Raw genomic sequence first — 17177 nt, forward strand, 5'->3', positions numbered from 1 at the left:
AAATAAAATCTTTTCTTATGGGCTTACAAGCACTTTAGAGTAAAAATGTGCTAGTACTCTTTAACATCTACATCTGCATCTATATAGCGGTTAGCCAACATTTACACAAATGTAACTAAATCTGCGTTTTTCGAAGTCGAGGCAATAGTGTGTATGTATTGGTGAGATATTGTTTTGCTGTATAACTGAAATCTAATCTGATGTACACACATAAAAAAAAAAGCTCCGCTTCTGAGAGTTCCGGAACCTGTACAGAAAACTGGAATAGAGGTCAACATAAACATTATTTCTGCCCTTTTTATTGCTCATGAAAACCACGCATTGCATGTTGTACCACCATACAGCGAGACCTTCAGAGGTTGTGTTCCAGTTTGCGGTACACACCAATACCTCTAACACCCAGTAGCACGTCCTCTTGCATTGATGCATGTCTGTATTCGTCGTGGCATACTATCCACAAGTTCATCCAGGCACTGTTGGTCCAGATTATCCCACTCTTCAACGGCAATTCGGCGTAGAGCCCTCAATCTGGTTGGTGGGTCACGTCGTCCATGAACAGCCCTTTTCAATATATCCCAGGCATGTTCGATAGGGTTCATGTCTGAAGAACATACTGGCCACTCTAGTCGAGCGATGTCGTTATCCTGAAGGAAGTCATTCATAAGATGTGCACGGTGGGGGCGCGAATTGTCGTCCATGAAAACGAATGCCTCGGCAAATGCTGCTGATATTGTTGCACTATTGGTCGGAGGATGGCATTCACGTATCGTACAGCCGTTATGGCGCCTTCCATGACCACCAGTGGCGTAGCCGACTCCACATAATGCCACTCCAGAACAGCAGGGAACAAATTGTCGTCCATAAAACGAATGCCTCGGCAATATGCTGCTGATATTGTTGCACTGTTGGTCGGAGGAAGGCATTTACGTATCGTTCAGCCGTTACGGCGCCTTCCATGACCCCCAGTGGCATAAGCCGACCCCACATAATGCAGCTCCATAACAGCAGGGAACCTCCACCTTGCTGCACTCGCTGGGCAGTGTGTCTAAGGTGTTCAGCCTGACTGGGTTGCCTCCAAACACGTCTCCGACGATTGTCTGGTTGAAGGCATATGCAACACTCATCGTTGAAGAGAACATGATGCCAACCCTGAGCGGTCCATTTGGCATGGGTGCTGGGTCCATCTGTACCGCACTGCACAGTGTCGTACTTGCAAAGATAGACCTCGCCATGGACGTCGGGAGTGAAGTTGCGCATCATGCAGCCTTTTGCGCACAGTTTGAGTCGTAACACGACGGCCTGTGGGTGCATCGAAAGCATCATTCAACATCGTGGCGTTGCTGTCAGGGTTCCTCCGAGCCATAATCCTTAGCGGTCTCCCACCGCAGTGGTAGCCCTTGGGCAGCCTGAGAGAGGGATATCATCGACAGTTCCTGTCTCTCTGTATCTCCTACAAGTCCAAACAACATCGCTTTGGTTCACTTCGTTCACTTCCCTTGTTGAGAACCCTTCCTGACACAAAGTAACAATGCCGACGCCATCGAACCGCGGTAGCCATGGTTGAACTACAGACAACACGAGCCGTGTACCTCCTTCCTGGTGGAATGACCGAAACTGATCAGCTGTCGGACCCCCTCCGTCTAATAGGCGCTCCTAATGCGTAGTTGTTTACATCTTTGGGAGGGTTTAGTGACATCTCTGAACAATCAAACGGACTGTGTCTGTAATACAAAATCCACAGGCAACGTCTATCTTCAGAAGTTCTGGGAACCAGGGTATTGCAAAACTTTTTTTGATGTGTGTATAATCGGGCTGCAGGCATGGAACTCCAATAGTGAATTGAGACGATGTTCAAGAAACAGAAAAATTACCAAATCTCGTAAGACTCTTCGGAAATTTTCGTTGCAGTAGAATATCAGTGCAGCGTTATATACCACAGTACAGCCCAAGCCTTTTCTGTCAGTGGAAAGAATCACAAAAGTTACATACCGCAGAAGGCCCTCTGTATTTTTCGTAGTTTGTACACTGTATGGAGACTTCACTGTTTTTAGTAAACATTTTTTGAATTTATATTGTATTTTTTGTCGTTAACAACATTAAGTGCTTTGAATATGACATACTGCGTTTACATATGGCATGTGGCAGGCCAGTCCTATACAAACTTGATTTGTCATTCACAAACCTTGCCTTTGCCAACTCACAATCAAATTATCATCTTTGAAACATCAGGCTTCGCTACAGATCAGTCTGTCACCATAATCAGGATTTCAGGGAGGGGGTTAATTACCTGTCGCACCCCAGCTCATATGGTCCTGTATCTCCTTCTCATTCCTGATTCATGTTTTCCTCCTTCAGTGTAACATTGGTAATTAAAGAATCTGAATGTGAACAGCGCCACAAACACAGTGTGTGGGGACCTTGTTTTTGGTGTGCACTGAAGAGGTTGTAATAGTGTTTATGGCAACTATTGGTAACTCATTTGTACACATTATGACCTTTGTGTGAACAGATAGCCCATCTTCCTCAGAGTGAGGAATATTTATACCCAACGCACTGTTTCATATTGACATTAACAATGGTAGATCTTGATACCTATGTAATAATCTTAATGCAGGCGCATACATCAAAATCTGTGCAATTCCTGGTTCATTTTTTGAAACAAATAACTTTAATCCACATAATTTTCTATATCAAAGACAAAACCTGCTCTGTTGACCATACGTGTATGCATCTTGCGAACTGTGCACTTCTTGCCAATGTCTGCTGCTGAAGCACGTACATTTTTCTCTGTTGTTTTCTTTTGTTGTATGTCAAAGTGATGCTAGACAAGAACTGACAGTCTTAATTAGCCATTGATAATATAAAATGCGATAGCCATTAGAAGACAATGGATACAGTTCAAAGTAGGCAACAGTTTATATACAGACACATACTTAACACAATATTTTAAAGCAGCGAGTAAAGTGATTAAATGGTCATAGACTTAAATCAATTAAAAAAATAATGTGAATTGATATACAATGAGTATTATTAAGATAGAATAAAGTTATCATTTTATAAACTGATAACCTTTGCACATATGAAGATTGACTAAGACTTTTAACTGTAGCTATAATCTCACAACGTGATATCAGATTTGTTGAATTCATATAATTATTTTATACTAGAATAGCTTGACTGCTAACAAGCTACTTTGAGATCATTTAATGGCATGTTCTGGGCAGATAGTGACAATTTAGTGTGGATTTTGAGATAATTCACATTGTGAGAGTTCTCAGTTTTTATGAATGTGTGCCTAAGAATATCACAATCAGCTTTTGTCCTGGTTCTGTAGCCATGCATTTCTTCTGTGACAACGATCCATACCAGCTGTTTTTGACGGAGGGTGCACACATGTAAATGTACATGTATATGACAGTCAGTAGCCTGAGCCTACATAAGAGAAGGTGATAATGCTCCCTGGCACCAATTTACAAATTACGTGTAATATTCTTCTTTGTATTTTTAAATTATTGGTAATATGAGAAGGGTGGCCCCACGTAAGAAGTCCAAAATACATTACTCCAAGGTAGTCACAGATAACCAGCTCTATTTTTACACCAGAGATGGCAGACTTGTAAGTTTACAGACCTGACTGAGAGTTCTTCTTCTTCTTCTTCTTCTCAAAAAGTCCAGCTTATAATTCGTAGATGCTTTTAGTGTAATTAAAATAGATTTACAGATCATCAAAGTACATTTTCCAGTTTATACATATCTCTTATCAGTGTCTCTCCTTTATGATGATCAGCCTTTATATATTAAACTTCACAGTTATGTGAAACAAATCGGGCTTACAGAAGCGTCCGATTCCACCCATCTGCTTTGACCCATGACGTCACCAATATGGCGCAAACGACCATCCTCAACGTCTCCAATATGGCGGCTATGACGTCATTACATAAACACTACAACAAACACGAAAATACATGTAAAACCAACAAACACATCTCCCTCCAAAAACGGGACCTGTGCGGGAAATTGGGGGTTTTTGGGTGGGGACAAACTAAATATAAACACATACACACACCACGATCTCAAACCACACAAAACGATGACATAAAAACCCCGAATTCCAGCTGTGGGATACTGAGTTGATTGTTGCCTGCCGTATGGACCAACAACCAGGAGTGATGGACTGAAATCCCATGTCTTTCCATAACAAGACCCTTTTGGTTATCAGCTGTTGAGCACAGCAGTACGTCAACAATATTCTATGTGTCATTTTATTGCCCTTCATGGCGAGCCATCCTGGCAAGAGATTCTACTTCTTGTCTTTGGGCTGGCCAAACCCTACATTGGCCTCAAGGTCACCAGATCTCTCCCCAGTTGAGAATGTTTGGAGTGTCATTGGCAAGTCCCTCCAAACAGCTCAGGATCTTGGATCCAAGGCACCAATTGGACAAAATTTGGCACGATATCCCTCAGGATGATGTCCAACAACCTATGAATCGATGGCAAGTCAAATAACTGCTTACATAAGGGCCAGAGGCGATCCAACACTTCATTGACTTGCTCAGTTTGTGAAGCCCTTTCTCTTGAATAAGGCATCCAGTATATCTGAAATTGTAATCATCAGTTTGTCTGACCATGCAATCACATCTACCAATTTCCATCCCATTTGGATAATTCCTTCATGGTCCATGTTTTGCTACGTTCTAAAGTAGTTCAGCATGGGACTGCTTGTATATAAACATTACTCAGTTGAAAGCCCTTCCAGGACTGACCAGCATAATGTCTGTACACTCGAAATGGTGGATGCGAACTCACTAATTTTTATGTATATACATTCCTGGAAATGGAAAAAAGAACACATTGACACCGGTGTGTCAGACCCACCATACTTGCTCTGGACACTGCGAGAGGGCTGTACAAGCAATGATCACATGCACGGCACAGCGGACACACCAGGAACCGCGGTGTTGGCCGTCGAATGGCGCTAGCTGCGCAGCATTTGTGCACCGCCGCCGTCAGTGTCAGCCAGTTTGCCGTGGCATACGGAGCTCCATCGCAGTCTTTAACACTGGTAGCATGCCGCGACAGCGTGGACGTGAACCGTATGTGCAGTTGACGGACTTTGAGCGAGGGCGTATAGTGGGCATGCGGGAGGCCAGGTGGACGCACCGCCGAATTGCTCAACACGTGGGGCGTGAGGTCTCCACAGTACATCGATGTTGTCGCCAGTGGTTGGCGGAAGGTGCACGTGCCCGTCGACTTGGGACCGGACCGCAGCGACGCACGGATGCACGCCAAGACCGTAGGATCCTACGCAGTGCCGTAGGGGACCGCACCGCCACTTCCCAGCAAATTAGGGACACTGTTGCTCCTGGAGTATCGGCGAGGACCATTCGCAACCGTCTCCATGAAGCTGGGCTACGGTCCCGCACACCGTTAGGCCGTCTTCCGCTCACGCCCCAACATCGTGCAGCCCGCTTCCAGTGGTGTCGCGACAGGCGTGAATGGAGGGACGAATGGAGACGTGTCGTCTTCAGCGATGAGAGTCGCTTCTGCCTTGGTGCCAATGATGGTCGTATGCGTGTTTGGCGCCGTGCAGATGAGCACCACAATCAGGACTGCATACGACCGAGGCACACAGGGCCAACACCCGGCATCATGGTGTGGGGAGCGATCTCCTACACTGGCCGTACACCACTGGTGATCGTCGAGGGGACACTGAATAGTGCACGGTACATCCAAACCGTCATCGAACCCATCGTTCTACCATTCCTAGACCGGCAAGGGAACTTGCTGTTCCAACAGGACAATGCACGTCCGCATGTATCCTGTGCCACCCAACATGCTCTAGAATGTGTAAGTCAACTACCCTGGCCAGCAAGATCTCCGGATCTGTCCCCCATTGAGCATGTATGGGACTGGATGAAGCGTCGTCTCACGCGGTCTGCACGTCCAGCACGAACGCTGGTCCAACTGAGGCGCCAGGTGGAAATGGCATGGCAAGCCGTTCCACAGGACTACATCCAGCATCTCTACGATCGTCTCCATGGGAGAATAGCAGCCTGCATTGCTGCGAAAGGTGGATATACACTGTACTAGTGCCGACATTGTGCATGCTCTGTTGCCTGTGTCTATGTGCCTGTGGTTCTGTCAGTGTGATCATGTGATGTATCTGACCCCAGGAATGTGTCAATAAAGTTTCCCCTTCCTGGGACAATGAATTCACGGTGTTCTTATTTCAATTTCCAGGAGTGTATAACTGTACTTCACTATAGCAGGGCACAGACTGACTGTGGTGTTATCTACTTTTTCTATTCAAAGAAGCAAGTAGGAATGCTATCACAAACATTAAAATACAAATTTATTACAGTTTCAATATTAACATACAAGATGGGGATGACAGTTGATTTGCATCTATATCTATCCTCTCTAAGCTATCACCGAACAAGGTGGTTCAGTGGCTAGCACAGTGGACTCACATTTGGGAGGATGACTGTTCAATCCTGTGTCCGGCCACCCTGATTTAGGTTTTTCACGATTTCCCTAAATCACTCAAGGCAAATGTCGGGATGGTTCCTTTAAAAGAGCATGACCGAATTCCTTCCCCATCCTTCCCTAATCCGATGAGACTGATGACCTCGCTGTCTGGTCTCCTCCCCCAAACGACCCTCTAAGCTATCCTGTGGCGGGTAGCAGCGGGTACTTTGTGAACCAGTGTCTGTTCCTCCCTACCCTGTTCCGGTCACAAATGGCATGGAAGAAGAAGAATTGCCAGTAAGCATCCATGTGGGCTCAAATTTCTCTAATTTCCACTTTGTGGTCATTTTGAAAGATGTAAATAGGAGTAAGCAATACATTTGTTGACTCTTCTAGCAATATACACTCTCAGAACTTTAACAGTAAGCCACACTGTGAAGCAGGAACCTCTCTTGCAACATCTGCTGCTGAATTTGGCTGATAATCTCTGTTACACTTTTGTGCTTTCTAAGTGAACCTGTAACAAAACATGCTGCTCTTCTTCGGCTCTTCAGTATTTCCCCTATCAATCCTATCTAGCACGGATCCAATATTGATGAGCATTATTCAAGTATTGGTTAAATGTCTATACACTAGGGAGTGAAGTTGTTTTGTTTAATATGGACTTAACAATCTTCAGGTAGCCTAAATGATGATAAGTTCTATCTTATGTATTAGAGTATTGGAGTTTTGGCTGTGCACTTTTATCTCCAGGATTTAGCAAAGCCTGCCCAGAATTTTTCTGGTAACTCAGATTTTCTAATAGAAATATTTCATTAACTAACATACTATCCCTGTAAAAACATAAATTTTTGGAAGAAGAAAAGTCAGGCCTATGATATAGTTACACTGGATTTTCAAAAGCACGAGTTTCAAGAGAGAAACATTGTCGAATACTAGTGATAACAATAATTTTGACTAGAGGTAACCTGTGAAATACCCAGGACATAAAACTTTCAAATAAGGGACGTCAGTCATAAAATATTAATGGTGTTAAATTTTCGCTCTTAAACTTTGCATATTTCTTTAAATAAAATGTTTGTGATGAACTACTTACACTATTGTTATCTGCTGCATCTAAATTAAATAATGATAATAATAATAATAATAATAATAATAATAATGCCTTGAAAAATACAGCTCAGATAAAAATTTGAGATTTTGTGTGTACATGGTACAAGTATCAAGTAAAGGAAAGTGAGCAGAAAAAAATAACATTTCTGTCGAGTAGAGCATTGCACCTTTCATCAGGGAAAGTGGCTGATATGTGCCTCCCAATTGAGTTTGGAATCATTATGTATTCCTAAGAGTTAAGAGATTTATTTTCGACATCTGTAGGCAACGCTAAAAGAAACTGTTGTGTTTTCTCTGGATTACAGACCAGTGCAGTACTATGCTTCCTCTCCCCAGAAGAGGCCAGTGTCACTTGCTGAATGTCAGGCTGTTATCACTACATGCTGTTCACAGGGAATGGTGGGTGCCTCTTTGAGGGCAGCGTGTATCAGGATGGGGAAGAGTGGAGGGCCGATGCTTGCTCGTCTTGCTCCTGCTCGCGGGGTCGTGTCGAATGCATGCTGATCTCCGGATGCTCCAAAGGTCAGACAGCAATCCTTTGCCATCTCCGTGCATGTCAGCACTGGCCGTTCGACAGATTGCTTTGCGGTGGGGAAATGCTGGTCTCTTACCTCTGGCTGAATATTGCATCATACCATTCCTTATTATTTATAACTAAAATATTACTGGGATGGAACTAAGCCAAAGTTTAGGAAAAAAAGTGTATCCCTTTCCCCAAGTGATTGCAAATGCACTAAGAGTGGGTGATATTAATAGTGGATTTATTGAATTTAATTGAATTTTATCACTGAAGAGGCTTCGGAGTTCATTTGAGGCATTACAAGCGTCCATACAGTTATGAAAGCACACAGACAACAAATTATTGTCATGGCATTACATGTCTCAAACTGTTACTGATACAAATGGGTACATTAAAATAAAGTATGCGCAGTGTTACTATTCACTGGTGTATCACATCCTAATTCTGCAAATACAATAATAAGGGTGTTATAATCACACCATACTTTCGGCCACAATTAAAAGTTGACCTGCTTCATAAGGACTCTGTTCTAATAGAAATTCTTTGACTTTTCCTTTTGAATTGTTGACGTGATAGCTCCCTGATAGTTGCAGGCATGACACTGAAGAGTTTACCTGATTTGTTTGCAAAGCACTTCTGTGTTTATTAGTTACAGTGGAATTATACCAGGTCATGCTCTTTTCCATTTTAGTATTTAAGACACATGTCATGCTGCTGGTATTTGCAATAGTTTTCCTTTATAAACGTTATATATTACAATGGCAAAATCTTTAGATTTCTGAAGCTGTCTACGATGAGCTGTGGGTACGAAGTTGTGTATTATCCTCACTGCCTTCTTTCACAATTTAAACTCATTGGTTGCATTCTTTCAGCAACCCCTTACATGTAATGTTCATATTAAACAAGTTTTGACTTTATCAATGTATAAATGGATAGATTCCTGTGTAATTTAAATACATGCTTCTTATGGAGACTTAGAAATGATAGTGAACTAGTATAAAAGCAGGACCAGGGGATTCCCAAAATAGCAATTTTGTCCAGATACACACATACACGGTGTTCTAGGAGGAATGGCCAATATTCAGGGATATGACAGAAATCATTGTTCAAAGCAAGAAACTCTGTTAAACACAGACTGTGAAACGCATACCTTAAAAGCTAGGAGCACTTCTTCATTTTCAATACTGTGAAGCAAATCTCTTCTACTGCACACTCTTTGCTTCCCATATTATGCGAGGAGATATTACAAACCAAAGTAAGGAAAAAAAGTATTGTAAACATGGGCTCTTAAGTCGATACCTTAAGAGCTACTAGCACTTTTTCCAGTAGATGTGTTTCACAGTAACGAAGATCAAGAGCTCGTAGCTTTTAAGGTGTGCATTTTAGAACCCATGTTTACTACATTTTTTTTCTTCAAATGATCATTCCTGTCGTATTGATACTGATTATTCTGTCTGGGAAACTCTGTATAAATGAATCTGGAAATAATTCCCACAATTATTCATGTCAGGATATTAGCACCTGTCACAATTTGTTGTTAGTATAATTTACGGCAGCAGGTAGGTGGGCTGGTCCTGCTTGTTAATGTACAAATTGTCTCATTCCACATTTCTGATTGCTTTCCTTCATGATGGGACTTACCAAACACAGACTGTAAATGAGCAAATGACTGAGTGAATAGTGTGTTACTTGTGTAGAATGAGCATGGGAGATGGCAGACATTTGAAATGAATCACAAAGGTAGTGGAACTGCCCCTTTGTGGTCAGTTCATGGTAAACATGTGGACAGGACAATTGGAAGAAAGAAGTTAGCTGCTTAGTTTCACAGTCTGGTCTGTTACTCAGTTTTAACTTGTCGTGAACATTCACTGATTGGTGAGTTGTAGAACGATAACCATAAACACCTCCCCAAATCAGATATATCCATTGTCCACAGATTTTACAACCTGTTCAGTTCATATTAAAGGGACTGGATTTTGTATGCTTGTGTCCGCAGTTCCATTTAATTTCTTGAAAGAAGTCTTTTTCCTGTGTTAGACTGTCATTTTCTTCGGCAGTTAGCTAATTTGCCTCCCGTGTAAACAAGCAGCTCCACACAAACATTTCATTATGTGCTTGTCAAGATTTACACAGCAGTGAGGAAAGATCAACATATAATTGCATCACATATCTCTGTTAAATATCACAACATTGTATAATTACAGATGTGAGGTTCTACATCTGGTGGGATAGAGGAGGGTGTGGGGGGTAAGGATGGAGGGGAATGGAGGAAACAAACCTGTATGCCTATTCTTAATATTTGTGACTATATGGTTCTGCACCTGAGCACATCATAGATGTTTGTGGTATTCAATTTTAAGCCATTGTCTGTGTCATATGAATTTTTATTTCAATAAAAATGTTGGCCCACTTTAATGAACTTGTATGCAGGTATTGTCCCTTAACCCTCAAACGTGTAGCTTGGTTTTTGTTTGGATGGGTATATGCGAGATACAATTAAAGGAAGACTTTTAAATCTCATGCAAAAAAGTTTTGTATGCTCCTCTCAAAATGGCTGCACATATACTGGTGATCCAAAACAATATGGCCACCTGCTTAATAGCTTGTTTAGCCATCTCTTTGGAATGAAATACATCACCGAGTCTACATAATATAGATCCGACAGTCTGGTAGTAGGTTTGTGGAGGTATGTAGCATTAGATGTCTAAGCACAGGTCATGTAATTCCTGTAAATAACAACCTGCTGATGTGCATACACAGTGATGGCACCCAATAGCAACCCAAAGGGGTTCCATAGGATTTACATCAGATGAATGTGCTCTCTGAGAGATCAATGTGAGTTCGCTAAAATGCTCCCCAAACCACTGTAGCAGTATGTTGCAGCATGACAAGTACTAAGCTGTATATCCTTCATTTTTTATCTTTAGGACTTTCATCAGAATAAATTACAAACTGAGTTGTGCCTTTGTTATGAAGTGCACAGAGTGCCTGTTAACATCATAAAATATACAGTCTTCGTGCTATTATTGCATCTGAACAATTGGAACACAATATTGCAACTCAGTTGACTGTTGGTGGTTTGCTCTGGGTTTCAATGTGCATGCAGCTCTTTATTTTGAGTCATATAGTGGGAATGCATGTCAATTTTAAGGACATATCAACTAAAATAGCTTTATTCCTTGTGTATATGCAGACTGAAGTGATGAATGAAAATTTGTACCAAGGCTGGGATTCGAACGTGGGTCTCCTGCTCACTCAGCAAATGCATTAACAACTACGCCACCCTGGCACAGTGGCACTACCCTACCACACATCCCTCCTCAATCCAAATTTCAGTTCACACCTCAGCCCACTTAGTATGCCCCCTAAACTTGATAAAATGACCCTAAACTCCAACTGTATTGGAACACCACCTCAGCATTGAATGAAACAGTTGATTGTTGGTACAAATTTTCATTCATTGCTTCAGTCCAAAACAGCAAATGGTCCAAGTTTAAGATGTGCATCAACAAGAGGATTTGAATAGTCATGACATTGTGGTTATGTGGACACGATGTTGGACTCCAAAGCGGGAGATCCATGCTCAAACCCCTCTTGTGCCCTTTATCTTTTTTTCAAAAAATTATGAATCTACACCCAGTCATTGACGCGTCTGTTTGCTATATTCAAATTTGTGTCTGTGTCATAATGTAACATCTGTTTGCCACAGCGAGGTGTAGGGAAGGGATTTCAAGACGTTTGCACCCACTGCTTGTTCTACACAAGTACCACACATTGTCACTCTTGCATTCTGTATTGGAAATTCTGACTTTTGAATTCCCTCATTGTAACATAGTTCACACCTATATATTTATTGTTTTCATTTCTGTGAGAGGTCTGTACGACATCTTGCTGCCTCTTACAGTTCATCACATTTATTTGCAATGACAGTATATTCTTACCACATGGTTCATTTTCTAGACTACTGGCCATTAAAATTGGTACACCAAGAAGAAATGCAGATGATAAACAGGTATTCATTGGACAAATATGTTATACTAGAACTGACATGTGATTACATTTTCATGCAGTTTGGGTGCATAGATCCTGAGAAATCAGTACCCAGAACAACCACCTCTGGCCGTAATAACGGCCTTGATACACCTGGGCATTGAGTCAAACAGAGCTTGGATGGTGTGTACAGGTACAGTTGCCCGTGCAACTTGAAGACGATACCTCAGTTCATCAAGAGTGGTGACTGGCGTATTGTGACAAGTCAGTTGCTTGGCCACCATTGACCAGACATTTTCAATTGGTGAGAGATCTGGAGAATGCGCTGGCCAGGGCAGCAGTCAAACATTTTCTATATCAAGAATGGTCTGTACAGGTCCTGCAACAGTGGTCGTGCATTATCCTGCTGAAATGTAGGGTTTCGCAGGGATCGAATGGAAGGTAGAGCCATGTGTTGTAACAAATCTGAAATGTAACGTCCACTGTTCAAAGTGCCGTCAATGCAAACAAGAGGTGACCGAGACACGTAACCAATGGCACCCTTTACCATCACGCCAGTTGATACGCCAGTATGGCGATGACGAGTACACGCTTCCAATGTGCGTTCACCACGATGTCGCCAAACACGGATGCGACCATCATGATGCTGTAAACAGAACCTGGCTTCATCTGAAAAAATGACGTTTTGCCATTCGTGCACCCAGGTTCGTCATTTAGTACACCATCGCAGGTGCTCCTGTCAGTGAGGCAGCGTCAAGGGTAACCCCAGCCATGGTCTCCGAGCTGATAGTCCACGCTGCTGCAAACGTTGTTGAACTGTTCGTGCAGATGGTTGTTGTCTTGAAAACATCCCCATATGTTGACTCAAGGATCGAGATGTGGCTGCACGATCTGTTACAGCCATGCTGATAAGATGCCTGTCATTTCGACTGCGAGTGATACGAGGCTGTTGGGATCCAGCACGGCATTCCTTATTACCCCCGTGAACCCGCCAATTCCATATTCTGCTAACAGTCATTGGATCTCAACCAACGCGAGCAGCAATGTCGTGATGTGATAAACCGCAATCGCGATAGGCTACAATCCAACCTTTATCAAAGTTGGAAATGTGATGACACGCATTTCTTCTCCTTACACGAGGCATCACAACAACGTTTCACCAGGCAATGCCAGTCAACTGCTGTTTGTGTATGAGAAATCGGTTGGAAACTTTCCTCATGTCAGCACGTTGTAGGAGTCGCCACTGACACCAACCTTGTGTGAATGTTCTGAAAAGCTAATCATTTGCTTATAACAGCATCTTCTTCCTGTCGGTTAAATATCGCATCTGTAGCATGCCATCTTCATGATGTAGCAATTTTAAAGGCCAGTAGTGTATAACCAATGTATATCACAGCTGCCAAGACTACAGAAAGAGAACAGATACATCAATGACCAGACGGAAAGGCATGCATGAGGGAGATTTGAACAGAGATCTGCCGCTTTGCACTCCAACACCATGACCGTACAACCACGACACTGTGATTGTTGCAATTCATGCGATATTGCACATCTCGAGCTCGGACTGTTCACTGTTTCCATTTTGCTTCTTTTTTCAGAATTCAGACCTCCTTCTTCCTGTTTTTGTGCTTGATCTGTGTTCAGATCTTTATGGGTTATCTAACGGGCCATTTTATCATTAGATCTGAGGGGGTGATGAGGTGCTTCCCTTGTGAGGTGCTACTCTGTTATAGTTGGACAGCCTCTACAATACTGTTCAAGCTTAGGGGGAATACCAAGTGGGCTGAGGGGTGAATGGGAATTTAGATTGAGGAGGAAGGTTTTGCTAGGGTAGTCCCTGCAGTTGTGCAAAGCCATCGTGCCAGAGTGGTGTAGTGGTTAGCTCATCTGCTTAGTGAGCAATAGACCCAAGTTTGAATCCCACCTCAGTACTAATTTTAATTTGTTGCTTCAGTATTCATACATACATCATAAATGTTTGAGAGTTGGCAAGGTCTCTGGAACTGTGTAGTTTCATTTGTTTATTCCATGTGGTCAAGAGCTGTACTACACAGCTGACGGTGGATAGTCAGCTGAAATCAGCCACCACAGATCAAACTATTTTTCTTGTAAGAAACCAGTGTAGCAGAAATCCAATTATCAGACTGCTCTGTACATTAGTTGATAACATTATGTTTTAACCAGTACTCTATTATTATGTATAATGCTACAAAGAGTAGCAGTGAAAGTATGGTGGAACTGGGCATTTCACATTTTCCTTCAAGGTGACCGGAAAGACCTGACAACAAATTACATGCGATGTTCATTAAGTATTGTAATTCCTGTCATGTCACTTCCAATATAGAGTGAACGAAAGTGTAAAATAAATGGTGTTCATTACATGTCCTCCTGCTGACATGATAATTTTGGAAGAAAGCCTCCTGTGGGTAGCAGAAATCATTGTGATATGCAAAATACAAACTGCTTTTTATCAGCCATAAACATTAGCAATTTTTTTTTATTTTGAGGATCATCTGGAAGTAATTTCAGTATAGTCATATTTTGTAATATTGACAGATAACACTGACAGAAATAAAATTGCAATGCCGAGAAGGTATTGAGTTACATAAACAAAAGTTGCTAGGCATGTTTCTGCACCTATATCTACATCATACTCTGCAAGCCACCTCATGGTGTGTAGCGGAGGGTACTTTTGGTACCACTGTCTGATGCCCCAAACACTGTTCCACTCGCGAATAGTGTGTGGGAAGAATGATTGTTGGTAAGCCTCTGTATTTGCTCTAATTTCTCGAATTTTCTCCTCGTGGTCAATACGCGAGATGTTTGTGGGGGGGAAGTAATATGTTTTCTGATTGCTCCTGAGCCAGCCACTGTGGCAGAGCAGTTCTAGGTGCTTCAGTCTGGAACTGCACTGCTGCTGCGTCCACAGGTTCGAATCCTGCCTCGGGCCTGGATGTGTGTGTTGTCCTTAGGTTAGTTGGGTTTAAGTAGTTCTAAGTGTAGGGGACTGATGACCTCAGACATCAAGTCCCATAGTGCTTAGAGACATTTGAACCATTTTGACTGCTCCTGAAAAGTGCCGTCCCAAAATTTCAATAGTAAGTATCTCCGTGATGCACAACACCTCTCTTGTAACATCTGCCAGTGGAGTTTGAAAGATGATATCTATTCAGTTTTTGCCCCAGTCATGTGAGAGTGACACTAGTAATGCCACTACGAGGATGCAAATCAGGTTTGATTTAAATTATCACTGTAACAATTGTGAGCAATAGATACCTTTGAGATTTGACTTGGTGAGTTAAGAATGTCTTTAAGGAGCTAAAGGTGCTGTTATCAACATCTTACTGAGTTTGAACAAGGCTGTGTAATAAGATTACGTGAAATTGGATGTTCCTTCTGCAGTGTTGAAGAAAAACATGACAGGAATGTAGCGACTATACACGGTTATTGCCAGTGGTGGCCAAGAGAATGGCAAGTCACAAGAAGACTTGCCTTCGGATGGCCTGGTGGCACTACCGAGAGGGAATACCGTCATGTTCGGCATATGGCTGTGGCACATTGTACTGCATCTGCAGCAGCAATTTGAGCAGAAGTTGATGCCACAGTGACACTATGAACTGTTACAGACTGGTTACTTCAAAGGCAGCTCCGAGCCAGACGCCTGTAGCATGCCTCCCACTGATCCCAAACCACTGCTGTTAGCGACTTCAATGGTGTCAACTGAGAGGTCATTGGAGAGCAGGGTGGAGGTCTGTTGTGTTTTCTGATGAAAGCTGGTTCTGCCACAGTGCCAGTGATAGCTGTGTGTTGTTTAGGAACAGGTCAGTTGAGGGACAGCAACCAAACTGTCTGCATGGTAGACACTCTGGACAAACACCGAACTATGATCTAGGGAGCGATTTCGTATGACAGCAGAAGCGCTCTCGTGGGTATACCAAGCACCCTGACTACACATTTATATGTCAATCTGGTGACTCGATCTGTTGTGTTGCCATTCATAAACAGTGTTCAAGTGGTTGTTTTCCAACTGGACATTGCTTGCCCACATACCGCTGTTGTAACCCAATACGCTCTGCAGTGTGTCGAGATGTTACCTTGGCCTGCTCGATCGTCAGATCTGTCTCCAGTTGACCACATGTGGGACATCATCAGACAACACCAGCATCATCCACAACTGGCATTAACCACCCCTTTGTTGACTGACCAAGTGTAACAGGCATTGAACTCCATCCTACAAACTTCCGCAAACTGACATTTGGCACCTGTACAACACAATGCATGTTCATCTGCATGCTTGTATTCAACATTCAGGCCGTTCCACTGGTTATTAATGTTTCAGCATTTCACATTTGCAATGGCTTGTCTGGCATCTTGCAATGTTAATCACTTAAATATATTACCTAGACAAATGTGTTCCCAAAATTTCACTACTCTACATTAATTATGTTTTGGTGGTGCAATATTTTTATGTCAGTGAATTTGTATTTCTGAACATCCAACATAGAGGTGAGCTGCAGCAGGACGGAATCTGAATGGTGGTTAATGACTGTCATCTGGTAGACAGGCCAGCCTGAGAGTGGTTTGTAGATGGTTTCTCATGCTTGATTAGTCTAATGCTGGCCTGATCCCTTAATTCTGCATCAGAGAAAATTATGCACAAACAGCTGAAACACAATAAAACATAGAACAAATCTTGTTTATATGCAGGTCCACAGCATCCAAAAATATTCAGGGAAGAAAGCATTGTCTGTTGTAGGCTGTATACAGGGTGTTCTGAAACCGATTGTTCAATTAATACAGGAGGTAGAGAACATCAAAACAAATACATTTCAATAAGGAACTTATGGTCTCAGAAGTCAGCTTGTAATGTTAGGGAACATTTTGTTTGTGATTCTGGTATAAGCTGTTGTGTCAGTATTGCTAACTGGGAATGTGATTTGAGATTTAGGAATGGTCTGTGTACTGGTGGTTGGCTCTGAGGTCTGTTTGGAAATGCTCCGATTCATTCACAAGCATCACTGCCTTGTGACAAGAACAGTAACTTCCTTGTGAACACACCAATTCAGTTCCAATCATTACCACTTTG

At 42.5% G+C, this 17177-nt stretch overlaps 1 protein-coding gene across 2 annotated transcripts in view; it reads left to right on the forward strand.

Moving 5' to 3' along the window:
• The window catches only part of LOC126428086 (collagen alpha-1(I) chain-like), a 260714-nt gene that overhangs the window by 86699 nt on the left and 156838 nt on the right, over positions 1 to 17177 (forward strand). Inside the window, exon 4 of one of the 2 annotated variants that reach the window (XM_050089976.1) lies at positions 7975 to 8103. The exons of the other annotated variant lie outside the window; for it this stretch is intronic. Coding sequence (XP_049945933.1) covers positions 7975 to 8103 — 129 coding nt within the window. The remainder of the gene's footprint in view (positions 1 to 7974; positions 8104 to 17177) is intronic. 2 annotated transcript variants of the gene reach the window in all.

This window comes from Schistocerca serialis, chromosome 12 (assembly GCF_023864345.2).
Source record: "Schistocerca serialis cubense isolate TAMUIC-IGC-003099 chromosome 12, iqSchSeri2.2, whole genome shotgun sequence".
NCBI lineage: Eukaryota > Metazoa > Arthropoda > Insecta > Orthoptera > Acrididae > Schistocerca > Schistocerca serialis.